Genomic DNA, 20,089 nt, shown 5'->3' with positions numbered 1-20,089 from the left:
CCCTCCCGTCCCCCTCTAGGAAGGCCGGCCCGCCCTGCGTGTGCTCCGGGGTTTGTTCTGGGCTTCCCTCCCGCCGAGCTCAGCTGGCTTTGCCGCCGCCCCGCCCGCCTCCCTTGCCGGCCTGGCTTTCCCCTCCCGCGGCCTCCGGGCCGCGCTGCTTTTTGACCCGGCCCGCCCCGCCTCTGTGCTCCGGGCCGGCCTGCACGTCCCCCGTGGAGCCGGGCAGGGCAGCGCCAAGGGAATCTAAATGGGGCGCGGGCTCGGCAACCCCACCAGCACCATAGCTGCCACTTCCGGGCAGTCTCCACTCAGAAACCAAACTGCCCCAAGCAGATCGGGTCAGAGGAGATCCCTGGGTCTGGGGTGCGGCTCCGTGGTAGAGCAGGTGCTTACCACGTGCAGAGCCCTGGGCTCCATCCCCAGAACCACATAAAAAATAAAAACAAGTCGGGCGTGGTGACGCACGTCTGTGATCACAGGACTCGGGAGGCTGAGACAGGAAGATTGCTGCAACTTGGAGGGCAGCCTGGGCTGTGTAGTGAGTTTAAAGCCCGCCTGCACTACATAGCGAGACCCTGACTCGAAACAATAAAGTTAACAGAGATTCCTCTTGTGCATTTAAAGGGCTCCTTTCTTCAAACTTCGTGGGCGCGGCAGTGCTGCAGGTGGGTTAGGGCCTGTGATGAACCGCCAGGGATTTTCCGAGGTCAGAGATGCGGAGTCGCGCGCAGGTGCCTGAAAGGTGGGGGTGAGTTGCGCCTCCCTGGGATATCTGCTCCGAAGGTTTGGCTCCGCGGACAACTGGCCGCCCTGGTGAGCTGTCCTCACAGGAAGCTGCCGCCGCGGTGCTCTCCTGGGTCCTCGTCCTGAGCACAGAGAAGGAACTGCAGGGCTCGGCTCCGCCCTTGGCGACCCCGAACGCTGTGCCAGCTGGGGCGGCTCCCTGGGCGTGGCAGCCTTGTGTGTGGGGCGACACCTCTCACACCCACAGGGGAGCAGCACACCCCCTCTCTTGGCTTCCGGGCAAAACTCGGTGGCGACGCCATCGTCCGGAACCCTGGGCGGGCTTTCCCGACAGCCGGTCCTGCAGCAGGGCTCAGAGAGCTGCAGTTAGAGTTCCGTCCCGAGGGCTTCCGGCCCGGTGCCATGGGGCCGCCCCACTTCCCTGGTGCAAGGAAAGTCACCATAGGAACTTGTTCTTTTGGAGATAGTCTCTCTGTGTAACGGGGGCTGACCTCAAATTTGCGGCGATCCTCCTGCCTCAGCCTCCCAAGTGCTGGGATGACAGGTATGCACCAGCATGCCCGGCTCAGGAGCCTGATTACCCACTTGGGTTGGGGGTGCCCATTGCCCCCTTCTGGGACCCGGTCATTTGGGGAGCAGCCCATAGCTCGAAGACAGGCCCTCCTTGAATGTGCTGGCTTGTTGTCCAGGAACTGACAGCTACGGATGGACAGCGGGGAGAGCAGGGGCCCACAGGGGGGGTGGGAAGGGGCCGCGCTGAACGCCCCCGCATCTCCTGACCCTGGTTGATTTTCCGTGGAGCTGCCACCGTCGGCAGGGGCACCGCGGGGAGGGGCTCCGCGTCCTCCCCAGCCCTGTCCGCGGCAGGCTCCCCTGGCGCCCGCCCACCCCCATCGGGAGCAGCCAGGAGCCCAGCTGAGAACCAGGACTCGCTTATCACCCAGGACATCCCGGATTAGGGGCCCCTAGGGACCTGGGGTCAAAGACCAAGAGGGAGAGCCGCAGCCATGCCCGGCCCCAGGATGGCCCCACACTGCGGGGGGTCCAGAGCCCTGTGGCAGGAAGGAATGCACAGGCCAAACCTCTATTTCTTTAACTCAGTAGCCCAGGCTGGCCTTGTGAGCTTGCAGCAATCCTCCTGCCTCAGCCTCCGGAGTGCTGGGATTGCGGGCATGGCCACTGCTCCAGGCCAAATCCCCCTCTCCCCGGACAAGGAATCGAACTGATGACCTCAGGGTTGCCAGGCAGGCGCTGTGCCACGGAGCTAAATCCCCAGCCCCTTTTGGTCTTTTTGAGACAGAGTCTGGATATGCAGCACAGGCTGATCTTGAGCTCACTTTGTATCCCAGGCTGGCCTCAGACTCGCAAGGATCCTCCTGCCTCAGCCTCCTGAGTGCTGGGATTACAGGCGTGCGCCACCACACCTGGCGTAAGGGCTAATATTTAAGAAGTAAATTTCACAGCAGCACAGCCAGCCTGAGGTTTAGAAGCCAAGAGGCATCTGTCGCCACACCATGGAGGCCTCTGGGTGGCAGAGAGACCCCTGCCTGGCAGTTTGAGGCCAGCCAACTGCAAGCCCAGGCACTCCCCTTCGGCAGCCCCCAGGACCCCCCTGCCCAGGGCAGCGTCCAGGGTCAAGCGGGAGCAGGGCCCATATCTTGGAGCTCCTGGCGGTGGCAGCTGTCCTCAGCTCCTGGGCCTGCATCTGCACGCCCTTCCCATGGCTTCTCCCATGTGTGTCCTTCCTGTGTCCCAGTCTCCCTTTTATAAGGACACAGCTGCAGGATCAAGGCCCACCCTAGTGACCCAATGTTTTAGTTGTTTGTTTGAGACAGAGACTCACTATGCAGTTCGGGCTGGCCTCGAACTCACAGTGATCCTCCTGCCTCAGCCTCCCAAGTGCTGGGGCTACAAGCGTGCCCCCTGCACCCTGCTGATGACCCCATTTTAAACAATTTCAAGAAAGTGCTGTGGGGCTTCAGGTTGGGACTCCGTGGCTCTCCTGGGGGAACACGGGCAGCACAGGGGTGTGAGGGACAGTGTTTGCCCAGATCTGCCCCGAGCACCTGCTGCCTGCTGCCAGGGAGGTGGGGATTTGAGCACCTGAGCCCCGGGCCGGTCACATGGGGTACCCCAGATGTGGCAGAGCAGCCACTGCGTGCCAGCTTTCTCCAGCGTCCTCTCAGGCCAGGGGAGGGCAAGGACACTGCTCCACCCTGTCCCCACCTGGGGCCCAGGATCAGGTGCTTCCCGACAGCGCGGAGGACGCTGGTCACAGGACGGTGCATACCCGGCTGGGCGCTGACGTCGCGTTCCCCAGCTCCGCCCATGGCCGGTGCTTTTCCAGCCCCACTCAGGAAGCACCTCCTGCAGGCCCCAGGCACCCCCCAGCACCTGGGTTTTCCTGAAAGGCCCAGGACGGGCAGGACCGGGCCCTGTGCATGCCTGCTCCCCTGCTTTTGGGGAGACAACGGCACAGCCAGACCCTGGCTCAAAACAAAGACAAAATGAAAGTCCAAAGCCAAAGGACAATTCCTTAAAAATGCCAACAACAGGTTACAGAGGCTTCCTCTCATGGGACGTTTCCAAAACGCGTGTGGGTCACAAAAATAAAGGCATGTGAAGCCGGGCGTGGTGGGCATGCCTGTAATCCCAGCACTGGGCAGGCTGAGGCAGGAGGATCGCTGTAAGTTCGGAACCAGCCTGGGCTACAAAGTGAGCTCTACACCGGCTTGAACTGCATAGCGAGACCCTGTCTCAAAAAGACAAAAAATAACAATACTAATAAAATTTTAAAAATAAAAATAAAGGCATGTGAAAGATGAGCTATGCCCTGGAGCCTCCCGTTCGTGGGAGGCTGAGGCCCTGGGTGATGACGTGCAGCCGAAGAACTGTTGGCCAAGATCAGTTGTGTTGCTGGCTTAGCGCCTCATTCCTTCTATAGGACTCGGAGGCCTTCCTGGCTCCGGGGACCCCAGTTTCCAGGGGTCGCCACGGCTCCGACACAGAGCAGGGGACAGTCGCAGAATTCGGGGTGTGGTGTGCTGTGGACACGCACTCCTCTTAAAGGACACGTGTTCCAGACGCCACGGTCCTGATGCCATTTGCTGTTTGTCCCTTAAAAGGAACTGGCCGCCTTGTGTATATATTTGCTCAAACTGGTGACCTCAGGCTGCTTGGTCCCTGCCGAGGGAGGCAGAGGCGGGCACGGGCCCCAGGGCACAGGTGGCAGTGCCCCTGGCCCTGGCACAGCCCCTGGGCAGCCCCTCCGCCGGCCACAGCACCCAGCCCTGCAGGGAACAGCCCGGCCGGCAGCGAGGGATCCGGAGCTCTGGAAGCAGCCAGTGTGGGGCCAAGGCCAGAGCCCAGGCTGAGGAACAGCGGCGGGGACTCCGCGAGGCCCAGCCTTCACCACCCGCCCCAGTGCCCCATCGTCCCACGGAGGCTGGCGAGGCTGCGGTGCCCAGAGCTGCTGGTGACTGGCTGCAGGCAAGGGAGCCTGGGAGAGTCCCCTGCCACCCACAGGAGGGCTGGGAGGAAGGGAGGGCGGGCAGGACGTCTCGCCTGATCTCTTGGACTGCTTCTAGACTCTCTCTTGGTGTTTTTCTTCTTTCTTTCTTTCTTCCTTTCTTTTTTCTTTCTTTTAAAGTACATATTTTTATTGAAAAGTTGTACCAATCTAGCAAATTATAATAACTCCACAGCTCTGTAACCATATTTTTTTTTTTTTTTTTTTTTTTTTTTGTCTTTTTGAGACAGGGTCTCTCTATGCAGTTTAACCTGGCCTTGAGCTCACTTTGTAGCCCAGGCTGGTCTCGAACTCACAACAATCCTCCTGCCTCAGCCTCCCGAGTGCTGGGATTACAGGCATGCGCCACCACCCCCGGCCCTCTGTAACCATTCTCATTCAAGGATGAGAAGAGACTTGCACACACGACTCACAGTTACAGTCACGAGCAGGGCAGTGCAGCTATCGATCCCCACACCAAGCCAGCACCACCTTAGAAACTACTGTGCATTTTAAATGCAGAGGACAGAATCCCAGTGAGCTCATAAGGCGTCTCCAGACATAGCGTAGAGCAGAGTATTTCAACAGTTTTATTAAATGCGTTCTTTGGGGCGTGACGTAGAAACAGTGGGGAGGAACCGTCTCTAGGTCACACATGGAGAAGAAAATTGAGCAAAAAATCACTTTGCCAAAAGCTTCCAGTGACCCAAAGTAAGACACATAAACACCTTTCTTTGCGGGGGAGGATCTTTTTGAGACAGGATCTTGCTGTGTAGCTGCGGCTACCCTTGAACTCGCAGCAATCCTCCTGCCTCAGCCTCCCGGGTGCAGGGATAACAGAAGTATGCCAACATGCTGGGCTATATAAACAACTAAGTACACTTCAAGAGCCTCAGATCTCATTAGCTGACTGTCACTGATGTTCGCACCATGCTGATTATGTCACTGATGCAAACGCTGCTATCTTTGGCCCTCCTGCAATGTTCTTATTTATAAGAAAACCTGCAGAAAGAACTCTGCTTACACCACAGCAAGATAGGAAGGAAAGAGGGTACCGTGGAATAATAAGGCTCTATCTTTCTTTCATCCTTCTTTTTTTGTCTTTTTGAGACACGGTTTTACTATGCAGTTCAGGCTGGCCTTGAACTCACTTTGTAGCCCACACTGGCCTACCAAACTCACAGCAAGCCTCCTGCCTCAGCCTCCCAAGTGCTGGAATTACAGGTGTGAGCCACCACTCCCGACTTTTTTTTTTTTTTCTTTCTTTCTTTCTTTCTTTCTTTCTTTCTTTCTTTCTTTCTTCCTTTCTTTCTTTCTTTCAACTGGGTCTTGCCATGTAGTTCAGGCTGGACTGAAACTTGAGGTGATCCTTCTGCTTCAGCCTTCCAGAGTGCTGGGATGCCACCACACCCAAACAAAACTGAGGCCCAGAGAGGCGGTGGACACCTCCTCCGGCACAGGGCCCTACAGCCCAGGCCCTGTGCCTGTCTCTGCCGCCCCAGGAGAGTTGGCTTCAGCTCGGGAGGAGCCCCCCCATCAGCCCTGCACCCCCCTCCTCCGCTTCCTCTCCCCAGCACCCCTGTGACTGGGTGTGGAGAGGAAGCAGCTGCCTCCAGCTGGGGCTCGGGCCTCCGGCATCCGTTCCGGTCTGGCCTCGTGGCGGCCCTCATGATGCCCGGACCCTGTGAGGGGCACCATGAGCAGGCGCTGGCCCTGCCCTCAGGGTTCCATCTCTCCTGGCCCAGAAGAGGGGGAGGAGCTTGGGGGTGGGGTGGGGAGGGGAGCCAGGAGGGAGGAGCTGCGACTTCCTGTCCCCTTCTCCCCGCACGGCGCACAGCGTCCAGCTGGGTGTGTGCAAGGCTGCAGGCCGTCGGCCAGAGCCCCGCACAAGGGAGCTTAAGGCCGTCATGGTGCCACACACTGTGATCCCAGCACTCGGAGGGGCACAGGCCGGAGGACCACAAGCCTGAACCAGCCTGGGCAGCTTAGTGATGGAGCCAGTTCGCTGCAGCCCAGGCTGGGTGTTGTCTGAGGTTCCTGGGACTCTGGGAGCTGCATGGAGAGCTGACCCTGCGCTGGCCACAGGGGCTCTCAGGGCCCCCGTGGGGACTGTCACGGTGAGGGGACACCTCTCCTTGGAGGGACTGTCTTCTCAGGGGCGTGCAGCTGGGTGGGCAGTGTGGAGGAAGCGCTGGCAGAGTGGCAGGGGGTCTGGCGGAGGACAGGCCAGAGGGCGAAGGCGGGACACCTGGTATCAGCCCCAGGAGCTGTGCCCAGCGGTGGTCTCACAGGACTGCGGGCAGTGAGCGTCTCTCAAGGCGCCTCCCCTCAGAGCCCACATCCAGCAGGCTGCCGGATGCCAGGCTGCCCCTGTGCAGACCCCTGGGACCCAGCCTGCAGCCCCCATGCACAGGGAGTGCTGCCCGCCTCTGCCTATAGCGGTGCCCTCCCACAATGGCCCTCAGCTGCAGGGAGCTGCCTGCTGTGCAGGATTTGGGTGGTGCCACGTTACCATGATAGAGGTGTGCGTCTGTGCTTCTCCGTTCTCTCAGAGTATACAGGTGCCCAGGAGCCCAGGGGCAAGTTACCCGTTCAGGACAGCTAGGACTGCCCCCCACTGTGCACCCACTGTGCATGCAGCCAGGTTCTGGGGCCCCTTCCCCACCGCCCCAGAGCTGCCGCCTGCGCCAGGGACTGGGCTCCGTTCACACGCCTCATCCACCCCGTCCATCTTTAAAAAAGGTAAAAGCCAGGAGTGGGGGTGCACACCTGTAATCCTAGCACTCAGGAGGCTGAGGCAGGAGAATCCCCGTGAGTGTAAGGCCAGCCTGGGCTGCATGGTGAGTTCAAGGCCAGTCTGGACTATATACCGGGACCCTGTTTCAAAAAAAAAAAGCACCCAAACTATAAAACAAACAAAATTGTGGTTAAGTACATATAACATAAAATTCATTATTTAACCATTTTAAAATGTGCAGCCCGGCGGCATCTAGTACGTTCACAATGTCATGTGCCTGTGACCACCTCCTAGGCCAGGGTCTTGTCACCGTCGCTGTCCCTGGAGTCCGTCGCCCGCCCCCACCGCTGCTCAGTGTCTGCTGCAGGGGAGCTTCCCATTCCCACGATTGCTCTGCGTGGCCTCGGACCGCACCCCGCGTGGCCTCCGCCCTGGGCGGAGGTGAGTTCTGCACACAGCGCCCGGGGGCTGCACACAGTCTCACGGGGCCAGCGCCCTGTGGGCCTGGGCAGCTGCACTCTGCTCAGCCCTTCTCTGGGCGGGCCGGCGGGCGCGCGGGGGCAGGACAACCCCCGACCCCCTCATCCCTGGCTCTTCCCCCGTGGGCAGGGACAGCAGACCCACGTGCCTGCCCCACCTGGTGAGCTCTCCAGATGGCATCTCAGCCGGGAAGACACCCAGACAGGGATTCGGTTCCCTGAGGACTCGGCCACGGGCTGGGGCAGCCGGCGGTGACAGATGGTGCTGCCTCTGTGTGTGCCAGCTTCGGCGCCCTAGTCCCAGTCAGACCAGCCCTTCTCCGGCCGAGGCCCCAGGTCTGGAAACCCATAGGCTGCCTTTACCCGCTCTGACCCTTCCCTGCTTCTCCCGGGGTTGGGACTCCGACCCCAGAGCCCCACCCCACGCCCTCTGGGGCTCTCGGCCGGCCTGTTCCGTGGCAGGAGCGGAAACCCAGAGCCGTCTTCCCTCAGCACACTCGCCTTCCTCCGCCGGCCGGGCGCCACGCCCTCGCTCCCCTCCTCGGCTGGCGGCTGGCGGAGGAAGGGGCCGGTTCATCTCCCCAGCAGGAAGCCCCGAGGAGCCCAGGAAGGAGCTGGGTTTCTATGTACACTGCTCTCCTGAAGGCGATGGAAGCCAAGCCTGCCGCCTGGATTGCTGTGAGCAAATAATTTTAGTCCTTAAGAACTGTAATCAGCATAAAGCGCAGCTGCCCCAAAGCTCAGAGTCCTTCCAGCACTTGCAATAACGCATCAGATTTGGCAGATTGTCAGCTGTAGCAACAAGAGCTAGTGTTTACCCTGCGCTTCCTAAGGGCCAGCGTGGTGCTGGGTGCTTTGCCGGGTAACTTCCCTTAAGCTTTACAACATAATGAGACGTAATCCCGAGAACTTCTCGCCAGGGAAGCAGTGTCACCGCAGGCAGGGACACTAGATTTGAGAGGCGAGGTGCGCTCCCACCTCCCTGGATCGTTTGGTCGGAGGCAAACTGAAATCAGCGTAAGTGTGGCCAGGGTCACGTGGTCGTCAGGTAGCGGAGACAGGATTTGAACCCAGGGAGATGCGATTCTGTCACCGCACAGGGACCCTGTGGCCCCGGAGTGATCCCCACTGCCACCACCCGTACTTACAATCCTCCTGCCTCAGCATCCCCGAGCGCTGGGACATGGTATGCGTCCCTGCACCCGGCCACATGTTGCTGAGTTTTAACCCTAGCTTGCTAAACTGTATGACTTTGGGAGGTTTCCGGGTGACTTTGTAAAGGGGGGACAGTAACCCTAACTCCTTCCTCCTAGGCTGTGTGTACAGGGTGGAACTCTCACCCTGTAAGGGGCAGGCAAGCGCGGCCAGCCCCAGAGAGGGCTGGGAGGAATCACAGCATGTGTGCAGTGCCGAGCAGGGGTGAAGCGCAGACCCCATTCAACACGGTCGATCCGGGCCGGGAGTATAGCTCAGCGGCACAAGCGCCTGCCTGGCAAGTGCAAGGTCCTGAGTTCGGGTCCTGAGCTGGAGTCCCGGTACAAAAAAAAAAAAAAAAAAAACCAGGGTCGCTCCAACTCCTGATTTGGATTTCCTGGGCTCCATCGGGAAAAGCCTTTCCCATGGCCTCTGGACTAAAATGCCCTGGCACTCCTGTGTCCTGGGACAGGAAGTGACCGAGACAGTCGTGCTGGGAGACGCTGTCCCTCCCATGTGCTCGGTCAACCCCCTCCCCCCGCCGCTGCTGTCCCGTCCTGCATGGGGTCAGGGGCTGACTCGGCCCTGCCTGTGAGTGGGGTCAGCTCGCCCCTTCCTGGGCATCGGGGCAGCGACACCTGGCCAGCCAGCTCCATCCCCTCCGCAGCCCAGGCAGGCCGGCTTCGGGGCTGTGGCAAAGTCCAGCCGCAGGGGGCCCGCTCCTGCCCGTGGTAACCCCGGCCCTTCGCCCGCTCACTTGGCCTCTGTCAAATCCGTGCCCAGCCCTGAGAGGGACCGGCAGGCTCTGGGAGAGAAACAAGGACGCCAGAGCCACGAACATGCTGGGCTGCTGGTGCCCGTCCCAGGGCTGCGGAGGGGCGGAGGTCTCGGCTCCACCGTGCGGGCCGCGGCCAGCTAGCTTTCCCAGCGGGCAGTGCAGGAGCCGCAGCTCCGGAGAAGGCAAGTCGCGGCACCCCAACAGGGCGAGGCCCACGAGCCGAGGCCAGCTGCAGGCGTGGATGGGTTTTTTTTGTTGTTGTTGTTTTTTTGGTTTTTTTTTTTGTCTTTTTGAGACAAGGTCTCTCTATGCAGTTCAGGCTGGCCTTGAGCTCACTTTATAGCCCAGACTGATCTCAAACTCACAATGATCCTCCTGCCTCAGCCTCCTGAGTGCTGGGATTACAGGCGTGCGCTAGGCATGGGTGTTTTGAGGAGCAGGATGGGGTCACAGATCGGTACGGGAAGGGTAACAGGGTCCCCGAGGGCCAGTTCAGAGGGCAGGGCCTGCAAGAGCCCATGCACGGCTGCCGGCCAGCATGGCACTCCTGGACCGCCCCAGACGCCTGGGCTGTGGGGACAGCAACCCCCGGGAACAGGCTCCCCGAAGGGGTCAGGCAGAGCCGTCCCAATCCTGCTGCCCGCAGGGAAGATGACTCACGCTCTGCCCTGTGAGCCCCGGGGAGGGCGGGGTGGCCTGCTGGGCTCTGCGGCTGGGGTGGGGGTGGGGGTTTGCTTCCGGGCGCCCCAACCTGGCTCCTAACCTATGGGGGCAGCATTCTCTGCCTCTCGGGGAAGCGAGGGCTGTGACGGCCTCTCCGGCCTGCAGGCTCAGGCTGTCCGCTGGGCCGTCCAGCCCTGGACACTCCTTCCATCCCTTTCAGCGTGCACTCCTCGGCCCACACCTCCCGCCCCATCGCGCTGTCTGCCCCGGGCCGGCATCACCGTCTCTCGGCGGAGCGTTGCCACCCGAGGCCTCGCGCTCCGCTCTGCATGCACCGACAGCTCCGGCTCCGAGAGCCGGGCACTCCTCCGAAGGCTTCTCGTGCCCGGCCCCGCCCCAGGCGCGGGACGGGAGCTGCGGGTGTTTCCGGCTGCTGCCCATCGCTTGTTTTTTAACGGGTAGAATTAATATTTGACTGTCGTTTGTAATCAGATGGCAGTTGGTGTAGTTTCTGTGTTTCATACTTTCAATTTTAAAAATGACAAGTTTTAAGCAGCTGCCGGTTGGGTGTGTTTTTTGGAAAGTGCAATTAGACCAGTTCATTAAGGGGGGGGCTTCCGGCTCTTCCTTATTAGCGCCAGAAAATCCACTCATCTTTTGACCCTTTCCTTTTTTTTTTTTTTTTTTTTTGGTTTTTTTTTCCGGTACCGGGAATCAAACTCATGACCTTGCACTTGCCAGGCAGGCGCTGTGCCGCTGAGCTAAATCCCCAGCCCTTTTGACCCTTTATTAAAAAAACACCCAGCAGATGGACATGCATTCAACGTCCCAGTGTGCAGCAGTTCCCAGTGTCACCCACGTCTACTCCAGGGGATGGCACTGGCACAGGGCCAGGCTGCGCGGGGAAGGGAGCTGTGCCCCGGCTGCAGTGTCACAGCAAGTCCCCAAGCCCGAGGCACTTGGCCGAAAACCATGTGCTGCGGGTCAGGAGGTATGGTCAAGCCTCTGAACACATCTGGGTAGCTTTTTTTTTTTTGATACTGGGAATTGAACTCAGGACCTTGCGCTTGCCAGGCAGGTGCTTGTGCCGCTGTGCTATATCCCTAGACCTGGGTAGCTTTTTAAGAAGCGTCTGGTTTAGCTGGGCATGGTGGCGCATGCCTGTAATCCCAGCACTTAGGAGGCTGAGGCAGGAGGATCACTGCGAGTTCAAGGCCAGCCTGAACTATCTAATAAGACACTCTCAGAAAACCAAAAAAAAAAAAAAGTGAAACATTAAAGCTTTCGAAGAAACACCGTCTTGAGACAGGAAAGCCTTTTCAAGCATGAAATCACTCAGAGCCCAGCTCTTATAATGCAATTGATTGGGGGCTGGGGATTTAGCTCAGCGGCAAAGCGCCTGCCTGGCAAGCACAAGGTCGTGAGTTCGGTTCCCGATACGGGAGAAAAACCAAAAAACCAAAAAAAAATAAATAATAAAGCAATTGATTGGGGCTGGGGATATAGCTCAGTGGCACAAGCGCCTGCCTCGCAAGCACAAGGTCATGAGTTCAATCCCCAGCACCGCAAAATAAATAAATAAATAAATAAAGCAATTGATTGACAAATGTGACCATGTGAAAGTTAAAGCTCCTAAAGGATAAAGGAAAAAGGGTGAAGACACACAAGCTGGGCAGGGTGGGTGCGAGCAGACGGGAGGACGTGTGCCAGGCCAGGCACACACTGCCGTAGGGGTGCAGAACTCTGACCCCACAACGAGGACAGGGCTGTTAGGAAAGCGACCAGGCCGCACCTGCGTGGACACTCAGGAGAGGGCCATGAGCGAAACCATGTCCTGCCTGCCCCATGGGGCACCAGCTCCCCTGAGGTGCGGCTCCCCCAGGCTTACGGCAGCCTGGCCCCTTCCCTCTGCACCCGGCTGGCACCGTTTGGGCCTCAACCCCTGTGGCTGAGGTCCGGAGTGCCCAGCGTGAGCGCCTCCGCAGTGCCAGTGTCTGCCCAGCTCTGCTCTGAGCTCCACAGGCAGGAGAAGGGCGCAGTCGTCAGGCCCCTCAGTGTGGGCAGCTGCCGGCGAGAGTGCAGTCTCAACTCTCCCGGGGACCTCCCGGGAAGGCGCTGTGGGCCAGGCCACGGCTGGCCCTGCTGGTCTGCAGCCAGGCCTGGGGGAGCCTTGAGGACCCAGGCCGGGGCAGAGGCGCTGCAGCGGGGGAGGCGGAGGGGCCTCCGGGCAGATGAACTCATGGGCGGCCCCTGCCCTGGCCCCTGCCCTGGGCGCTGACCGGGCCTGCTGTTTCGGGCTGCACCGTGACTCAACCAGCCGTCTCCTGAGTCATGCTCCTTGGAGGCAGGACTGCGCTCTGCCATCTGCCCAGAGCCCGTGCTCCGCCTGGCACTGGGGACACCCAGCGCTTCCAGTGGCCAGCCTGTCCCATCTGCCTGCCAGTCCCCGGGACCCTGTGCCGTGTTACTCAGATCCCAGGGGCGGCTACCCGCTGGCGGGGGCAGTGACCTACCGGATCTCCACTGTCTCCTCATGCCTTCTGCCCTGTGCCCCAAAAATGCCTTTGTCCTCTCTGGCCAAGTTGCCCTTCTCAGTGCTCTGCCGCTGAGCCCTGAGCTGACCAGCACCCCCCAGCCTGGCCGGGCACCTCCTGCTCGGCCTGCGGCCCTTGAGGCAACTGAACTGCTTGCCTGTCCCGCCCTTAGCCAGCCTGGTCACCCAAAGAGGGCCAGAGCGGCCCCTGTGACTCCACTGGTGCCAGGCTGCTGTCACCAAGGCCCCACCCGGGGGCTCTCGGGTCGCCAGGGGACAGGGAGATCCAGTCTGAGCGACAGTCCCTGTGGAGCAGCTGTCCCTGTCCCTAGCATCCTCCTGTGGTGGCCAGCGCTGAGGCAGAGGCCCGGGCCCAGGGCTGAGGGAGCAGCTGGCCCTGCTCCCCGGAGCAGCTGGTGCTCAGCTGCGAGCTGCAGCCCCTCCGCTTGTCCCTGTGTGCTGGGCTGCTCCGGGGCCCATTTTCCCTGGAGGAGGACACGGTCACATCGGCCCCACCCCAAGGCCTCTGTACTGCACTGTCTGCATGGACTCCAGTTCCAAACCAAGTCCTGCTCGTGGGCAGTGGGAGTCGCTGGAGGTCACGGGTCCTGGGAGGGTCACCAGTCTTAGAGGTCACACAGGTCCCGGGGTCAGGACCCTACAAGGTCCTGGTGAGCACCATCAAGCTGTCTTATGTATGCCCCCCACTTCTCTCTTTTTTTGTTTTTTGTGTTTTGTTTGAGACAGGGTCTCACTGTGTACCCCAGTCCGGCCTTGAGCTCAGGGCTCAGCCTCCCGAGTGCTGGGATTACAGGCGTGCAAAGACACACCCAGCCCACCTCCCCCTTGTCCTGTCGCTGCCTGGTGTGCTGCGGTCCCAACCCCCGGGGGGTGACCCGTGTGGGGCCCGCCCGGGCTGCCTGTTGGCTCGAAACTCCCTCCTTCCTCCCCCAGCTGAGCGCTGAACCCCATCGGGAATGCGCAGAGCCACCTCCTCCGGGCAGAGCTTTCCCAGCTACACGCCCCGCACTGCCCGCCCCAAACTCCTGGCCACCCTGGGTCCAGAGGCTTCTGTGAGTGTCTGTCACGGTCTGCCTAGCTGGCGTCACTCAGCACAGCCGGCATGTGCGGGCGGTTCTGCACTCAGGTGCCCTGCTGGTGCTGGACACCCACAGCCCAAGCTCAGCCCGGACCCACTGCACCCTCAAGGGAGCACCTGCTGGGCGCCAGACCCCCTTCCTTCTCTGGCAGCGACCCCACTGTGCAGCCCGGCACCGGCTGAGCTGTCCCGCTGCGCATCTTCAAATGGGGTGTGGACAGCAGCACCCCATGGACCACGGAGTGTCCACAGGTGGGCGTGGGAGCCACGGCGGGAGCCGGTACACAGCAGGACCACGCCCTGGCAGCTGGGCCGCAGAAGCAAGGGTGTCGGGGGTGCTAGAAGACACAAGGGGGGAAGGCAAGACCCGGCCCCTGCTCAGGCGGGCTCCCTCCTCCTCTCCCCAGCGGCTTGCTGTCCCTAGTCCCACTGCTGTTTATTAAAACCCTCCATGTGGGCCCAAGCCCGTGGGGCCCTGCTCATCCTGGCCTGGGAGCGAGTGAGCCAGCAAAATTCCGGACAAGCCTGGGCTGGAGAGACCCGGCTGAGGCCTCTGCGGAGTGGCACAGGCCCTGAGGCCTGTGGAGAAAACAGGCCAGGTGTCATCGGCGTCACCTGACGGGGCCGTCCCTGGCCAGCTCTCCCTGTGCCCTGCGAGTATCCAGCAGCTGCGAGAGGGCCCCTCTGCCGGGCCCAACCCCTTCCACTTGGCCCTCCCCGGGTTACCTGGCGGCCATCCCAGACGGAGCCCTGGTTTCCCAGCCGCCCTGCTCCTCCGGGACGGTGAGTCAGAGTCCCCGGGGACGTGCAAGCAGCAATTACCCTGTGTCATGCCCAGCGCCAGCCACGAGGTCTCGCCCCAGAGCCCAGCTGGTTCCCAGCCGCAGCCCCGGCAGGACAGAACACGCCGCGCAGGCCCCGGGCCAAGCCATCAGGGCGCGTGCTTCCTCGCTGGCCCAGCCTGGCTCAGCCGGGCGCTCTGCCCCTGTGGCTGCTGGCGTCTGCGCAGCAGGGCTGCTCCAAAGCCGAGAGGGACACAGCCTCCAACTCATCCTGACCTCAGTCCCCTCTCTTCCCCACCCTGCACAACAGCGGAGCGTGCGCCCTGCCCCGTGAGGACCACGGTGACGAGCAGCGGTGGCCCGGGTGCCCTGGTGGCTGGAAGGAGCACTGGGCTTCCGCGTCGGTTCTGCGGCCCCTTGGTGTGCCCTGTGTGGGCACAAGGACGCCTGCCCCGTGAGCCCCGCCCTCTCCTGATGCAGAGGCCCCGGGCAGGCGGCGCACAGCTGCTCTCACCCTTGGAGGCGACACCCCAGCGGCCCAGGACCGGCAGCGGGAGAGGGCGGCGCAGGCCACAGCTGGGCCTCAGTGCCCGCTCCCCCTCCTTCCCAGAGCCGGGCAGGTCGCTCGCTCTCCTCTCCGCCTGGCCCCCGCGGTGACAAGCCAGGAACCCGCTCGCTCCGGCCCACCCCCCGCCCACCTCCACCCACCCCGGCCTCTCAGTCCAGTCCGGGTCAAGGTGTCAGGCGCCCAGGGACCGTCGAGTCGAGTCTCAGGCCCAGGGCAGGGTGTCTCAGTGGAGAGGGCTGCCAGGTCCCAGGGACCCCGACCTGTCAGGGCTCCAGCTCTGGGGACCTCAGCTCCGGGCCTCCCTCCACTCAGGCGAGCTGAGCTGAGCCCATTTCCATTCTCACGGCCCCCCGCCTCGCCCCTACCACATCCAGGTTACCGCTGCATTTTGTCTTTCTTTCTGCGCCTGAGCTTATTTCTCTCTGGCTTAGGCCCTGCTGAGATGGGAGGGTGCAGGGCGATGGAGGCGAGCGGAGAAAACCCGACCGAGAGATGCCTCAAGATGCCCTGGATGCAGACCGTGCCCATAAAGCCGTGTAGGCTGCTAACCCTTCTGCAGAGCCTGCTGCCTCTTTATTCCAGGACTGGAATGCAGACACCGCACCCGCCGCCCGGGGAGGGCTCGAGCTCGAGCTCGGGACAGAGGCGGTGCTGCTGGGGTGGATCCCTGGCAAAACTCCCCCAAGGACAGCGGCAGGCCCCTCTGGAGACCCCACCCAGCCCTCTGCACTGGCCCTCAACGGCGGGGACCCTGCAGGCACAGGAAGTGGCCTCCTGTCGACCCTGAAGTCACAAAGCGGGGCAGGGCCTGGAGCGGCCAGAGGGCCAGTGCGGGCTCCTTGCAACCTGGCTGCGGCCCTCAGGGTCCTGGTCCAGGAGGGGCCGAGCCCGAGTCCCCCACGTGTGCCGCTCCGTCTGTCGGGCCTTGCTGCTCACAGCCCAGGACAGGACAAGGGGCTTGGGAGGCGGTGTGCAGGGGCAACATCGGCATGGCAGCCCCAGCTCTCTGTCCCCGCCACCTCCTCGGTTTCCAGCTGTGGCACAGGCAGTGGCCTGCTGACCTTGTGCTGTCCCTCTGTGGGCGTCTCTGCCACTCCAGGTGCACTGTTGGCTCCTGGGGCTTCCAGTCCCAGCCGTCAGGAGGGACAAAGGCGGCAGGGCAGGACGGTCACTGCAAAGCAGGCACCCGCCTGGGAAGCACAGGCCTCAGGGAGCCCATGCGGGGCAAGGAGGCTCTGCTGGGAGACCCAGGAGGCCAGGTTCGGGCAGAGTCCCCACCAGGTACAGTTGGCACAGGCCTGTAATCCCAGCTACGCGAGAGGCTGAGGCAGGAGGATCTAAAGTGTGAGCCCAGCCTGAGCAATTTAGTGAGACCTTGTCTCACAAAAGAGAGAGGGAGAGTGAGAAAAGGAGGAAAGGAGGAAGCGATCCCTGGTGTTTTCTCACTACGTTTAGTTTAACACTGTTTATTGCAGGTCCTGTGAATTTCTTTTTTTTTTTTTTTTGGTCTTCTTGAGATAGGGTCTCACTATGCAGTCCAGGCTGGTCTTGAGCTCACTTTGTAGCCCAGGCTGGCCTCGAACTCACAGTGATTCTCCTGCCTCAGCCTCCTGAGTGCTGGGATTACAGGCGTGCACCACCACGCCCGGCCCTGTGAAATGTTTGTGCTCACCATTCCCAGTGGGGTCATCATCAAAGCATCTCGAGGTTGTTCTTTCGTGCATTAATAAGCAGGGATCAGTTTCTATTATCGGGTCAGAACCCTAAATATTTTGCCATTTTGATGGCGATGCTTCCCTCTGTAATCACGCGCGTTCCCGTATCTGAAGAGGGCCCCGGGGTGTCACGCTCTGCGGACCGGTGCCGCTCTGCTGGCTGTGGTGGGCGCTGCCCGGGGCGTTTCCAGGCACAAGGCAAACGCATTCCTGCCTCGGTCACTCTGGTCAGACCTGTCTGTGCCACACCCATGTGTGAGGGAGGCGGGAAGTGTGGACACGCCCGGGCAGGGGCGAGCTCGCGGCTCCGTCACGGGAGGTGGTCAGGGCCCTGCCCACCGCCCAGCCATCACCCTCTGCCCAGGCCTGGGCGCCCGGCTCACTCACTCTCCGGCCCGTCGCCTCTGGTGGCTGAGACTCGAGGTGGGGGCCAGCACCTGGAAGGAGAGGGCTGCCCTCGCTCACGGGCTCTGAGTCCCCGGCCTTGCGTGCCCAGCTCGGCGCAGCAGCAAGTCAGCAGCAAGTCAGCTCCACCCCATGACCCAGGCACCGTCCGCCAGCCCTGCCAGGGACCGAGGACTTTGGGGACACACAGGTCCCAGACAACACCATCCCTCCCACACCACGGCGTCTCCTCTCAGCTGCTGAGCATCTGAGGCCTCGCCTCCCCAGTCCTCCCTGTGCCCCCAACACCTGTCCCCCCAGGTGTCCAGGGCACCGCCCAGCCGCCCTTGCTCGGCTCCCCTTGGCCACCTGCCAGTTGCTCCTCCTGCTCCTGCCTGGGGACTGCCTATGTAGCCAGGGCTGGCCTCAAACTCATGATCCTCCCGCTTCAGCCTGCCAAGTGCTGGGATCCCAGGTGTGTGCCACCAGGTCCAGTTCGGGGTTCCTTCCTGAAGCCCTGTCCTCTGCATCCACAAGGACCACAAGGAGTACCTGGCCCCAGTGACCCCACTTGTCCCTGTCCCTTCCCCGGCTGGGTAGGTGCTGCATCAGGGACTCTGCACGTGGCTTCCTTCTGCCTGAGGCCCTCCTGGCCCTGTGGTCCCTCCTCCACCCAGGCTGACCAGCCGCCTCCCTCGCGGCTCTGGGAAGCTCCACTTCCCGGCAGTGGCTCGCGTCTTCCTGAGCCGCCCAAAGGCTGGGTCCCCGCAGCCTCCGCTCCCCACCGCCCCAGCTCATCCTCCTACCCCAGCCCGGGCCCGGCCAGCTGCCTGTCACCCTCACCCGCCCCCACCAGCTGGCTCACGGGGCGGGGCAGGCAAAGCTCCCACAACCACAGGGTGAGCTTTTTTTAAACCAAAGCTGGGATATGATGGCGGTGGCAGATGTCTCCCCAGTCTGCTTTCCCACCCTGAGCCCGCCCCCTGCAGCTGCCACAGGAAGCGGCCGAAGTCGGGCACAGAATGAAAGCAGGCGGCCGCAAGCAGCAGAGCTTGGGGGTGTGGGGACCGGAGGGATGGCCAGTCCCAGACCACCACTGCCTGTGTCCTGCACCCGCCTGGCCGTCCACAGACACTGACCACCGTCCAAAGCCTGGGGACAAACACAGCAAGGGGAAACCGGAAACAGGCAGAATCCTTGGGTCCAGACAGAGCCCTATGACCCCCTGCTCCCTCGCAGAGGGGACCCCACTGTGGCGACGGCGGCTGAGCAGTGTCAGAGCCGCACCCGACCGGGCCACCTCTCCGAGGCGGCATGGGACACGCAGCTGCTGGGTGAAGCGGGGTCACTGCTGTGGACAGGTCTAGGCTGCAGCCTGGGTTTGGTGATGCCCCCGGCCTCTCCTGGGGGACTGCAGGCCTGGGGGTGGCACCTGGCAGCCCCCCAAGGGACATCTGCCATCACGGAGCTGACCATCCCCCAAAGTACTCTTTAAAATATGAATATCTTTGGCTAACATGTGACATTTAGGACAGCTGGCGTAAGAATTGGCAGTTCTGGCATCTCTCAGGGACAGAAGCTCTGTCCCTGCAGCTCCACGCGGTGTGCTGTCCCCTCAGCAAGCTTGTCCTCGGTGGCCCTTCCTTCCCGCCATCTGTCAGGCCTGGCATGGGCCACGGGGCTTGGACTGCAGCCGCAGAGCAGAAGTCCTTAGCGCTTCGAAAGCCACCACAGAATCCCAAGGGACTGAGCCTCCCGTGGGCCCACGTCACGGCTCTATGTCTGTGTCCAGCAAAACTGAGCGTGCGTGCCCGAGGGGCCGGCAGGAAGCACAGCTGCAGCTGTGGGGGGCCTGTGACTTTGTCACCGAGGGCTGCCACGCCCGCTCATTGTCCCGGGACGCCTGGGGCTTTGGCTGGGACTTGCTCTGTAACGCAGATAAAGCCAGCTGCAGCTTTCAGTACAGGTGTTCCCAGTGGAGCCGGCTCCCTGCGTGCTCCTGGCTTTTAACCCATCCCCAGCCTGGGCACCCGCTTGCCTGTGCGGGGGAGAAGGGGCTCTGGAGCCTTGTGCAGACGCAGACGGGAGCAGCCCGCTCCTGATGGCTTGCAGCCAGGACTTCCCTGCTGTCCCAGGCAGCCGCTCTCCCGCCTGGAGGCTGGGCGCTGAGTCACCGGCCCTGCCCAGCCTGCAGCGCCCACGCGGCCCTCGCTCGCCGCACTTCCTCCCAGCTCTTCCCACGAGTCCCTGTCCTCACTGTCACCCCCACCCCAGCAGCCACCCCTGCGTTCCCTGCAGAGCAGGAAGTGTGTGGTCTCCGCTTTCTCCAGACTCCCGGGGAGCCTGCTTCTGTCCTCCTCCTGGTCCCTGAGGCGGCCCTGCTGCGGGGACACCTGGCCTTCCCCTGAGACAGGTGGCTGGGGCTCCCCCTGCCCTCCCCCACGCTCCTCCTCTGTCCTCGTGGCCGCTGGGGTCCTGCCCTCCCACATGCCCTCTCCAGTGCCTCCCCTGCCCATGCATGGCACCCCAAAACACAGGATCTAGGAGGTCTGGGGAGACGGGGAGGGGCCCCCAAGCGGGTGCTGGGAGGGAGGATCTGCGGACCCATACCTAGGGTTGACCCGTGCCTGCAGCAAGGGCGTTACCAAGCCGAGGTCCTCTGCCAGACCCTGCCGGGCATCACAAACACAAACGGAGAAACCAAGCGGCCCGTGCGCAGGAAATTTAGTCTGAGCCGCAGCGCGGATCAGGTGAGAGTCCAGGAGCTGGCGTGGTGGCACATACCTGTCACCCAGCACACTGGAGGCCGAGGCAGGCGTTGCCCATCCTGGACAACTCGGCAATTTATCAAGACCTGTCTCAAAATAAAAACTAGGAAAGGGCTGAGAATGTAGCTTAGCGCAAA

At 61.9% G+C, this 20,089-nt stretch overlaps 1 protein-coding gene across 1 annotated transcript; it reads left to right on the top strand.

The window, feature by feature from the left end:
- Positions 1-3,565: 3,565 nt before the first annotated feature.
- LOC106148184 (translation initiation factor IF-2-like) lies at positions 3,566-10,777 on the top strand. The gene is made up of 5 exons (XM_013512705.1): positions 3,566-3,613; positions 3,689-3,783; positions 3,936-4,219; positions 7,436-8,146; positions 10,324-10,777. The coding sequence occupies exons 1-5, from the start codon at positions 3,566-3,568 to the stop codon at positions 10,563-10,565; spliced, it is 1,380 nt and encodes a 459-aa protein (XP_013368159.1). The 3' UTR covers positions 10,566-10,777.
- Positions 10,778-20,089: the final 9,312 nt, after the last annotated feature.

Source organism: Chinchilla lanigera, unplaced genomic scaffold (assembly GCF_000276665.1).
Source record: "Chinchilla lanigera isolate Chin_1 unplaced genomic scaffold, ChiLan1.0 scaffold00016, whole genome shotgun sequence".
Classification (NCBI taxonomy): domain Eukaryota; kingdom Metazoa; phylum Chordata; class Mammalia; order Rodentia; family Chinchillidae; genus Chinchilla; species Chinchilla lanigera.
Note: the sequence above shows the minus strand (reverse complement) of the source record. Positions and strands in the feature narration are given on the sequence as shown.

Bases quoted from the DNA above. Each gene is read 5' to 3' on its own strand.
- LOC106148184 (XM_013512705.1), top strand. From the start codon at position 3,566: ATGAGCTATGCCCTGGAGCCTCCCGTTCGTGGGAGGCTGAGGCCCTGG. The intron at 3,614-3,688 runs GTGATGACGTGC...TTCCTTCTATAG, and splicing joins GTGGGAGGCTGAGGCCCTGG to GACTCGGAGGCCTTCCTGGC. The intron at 8,147-10,323 runs GTGAGCAAATAA...CATCCCTTTCAG, and splicing joins AGCCTGCCGCCTGGATTGCT to CGTGCACTCCTCGGCCCACA.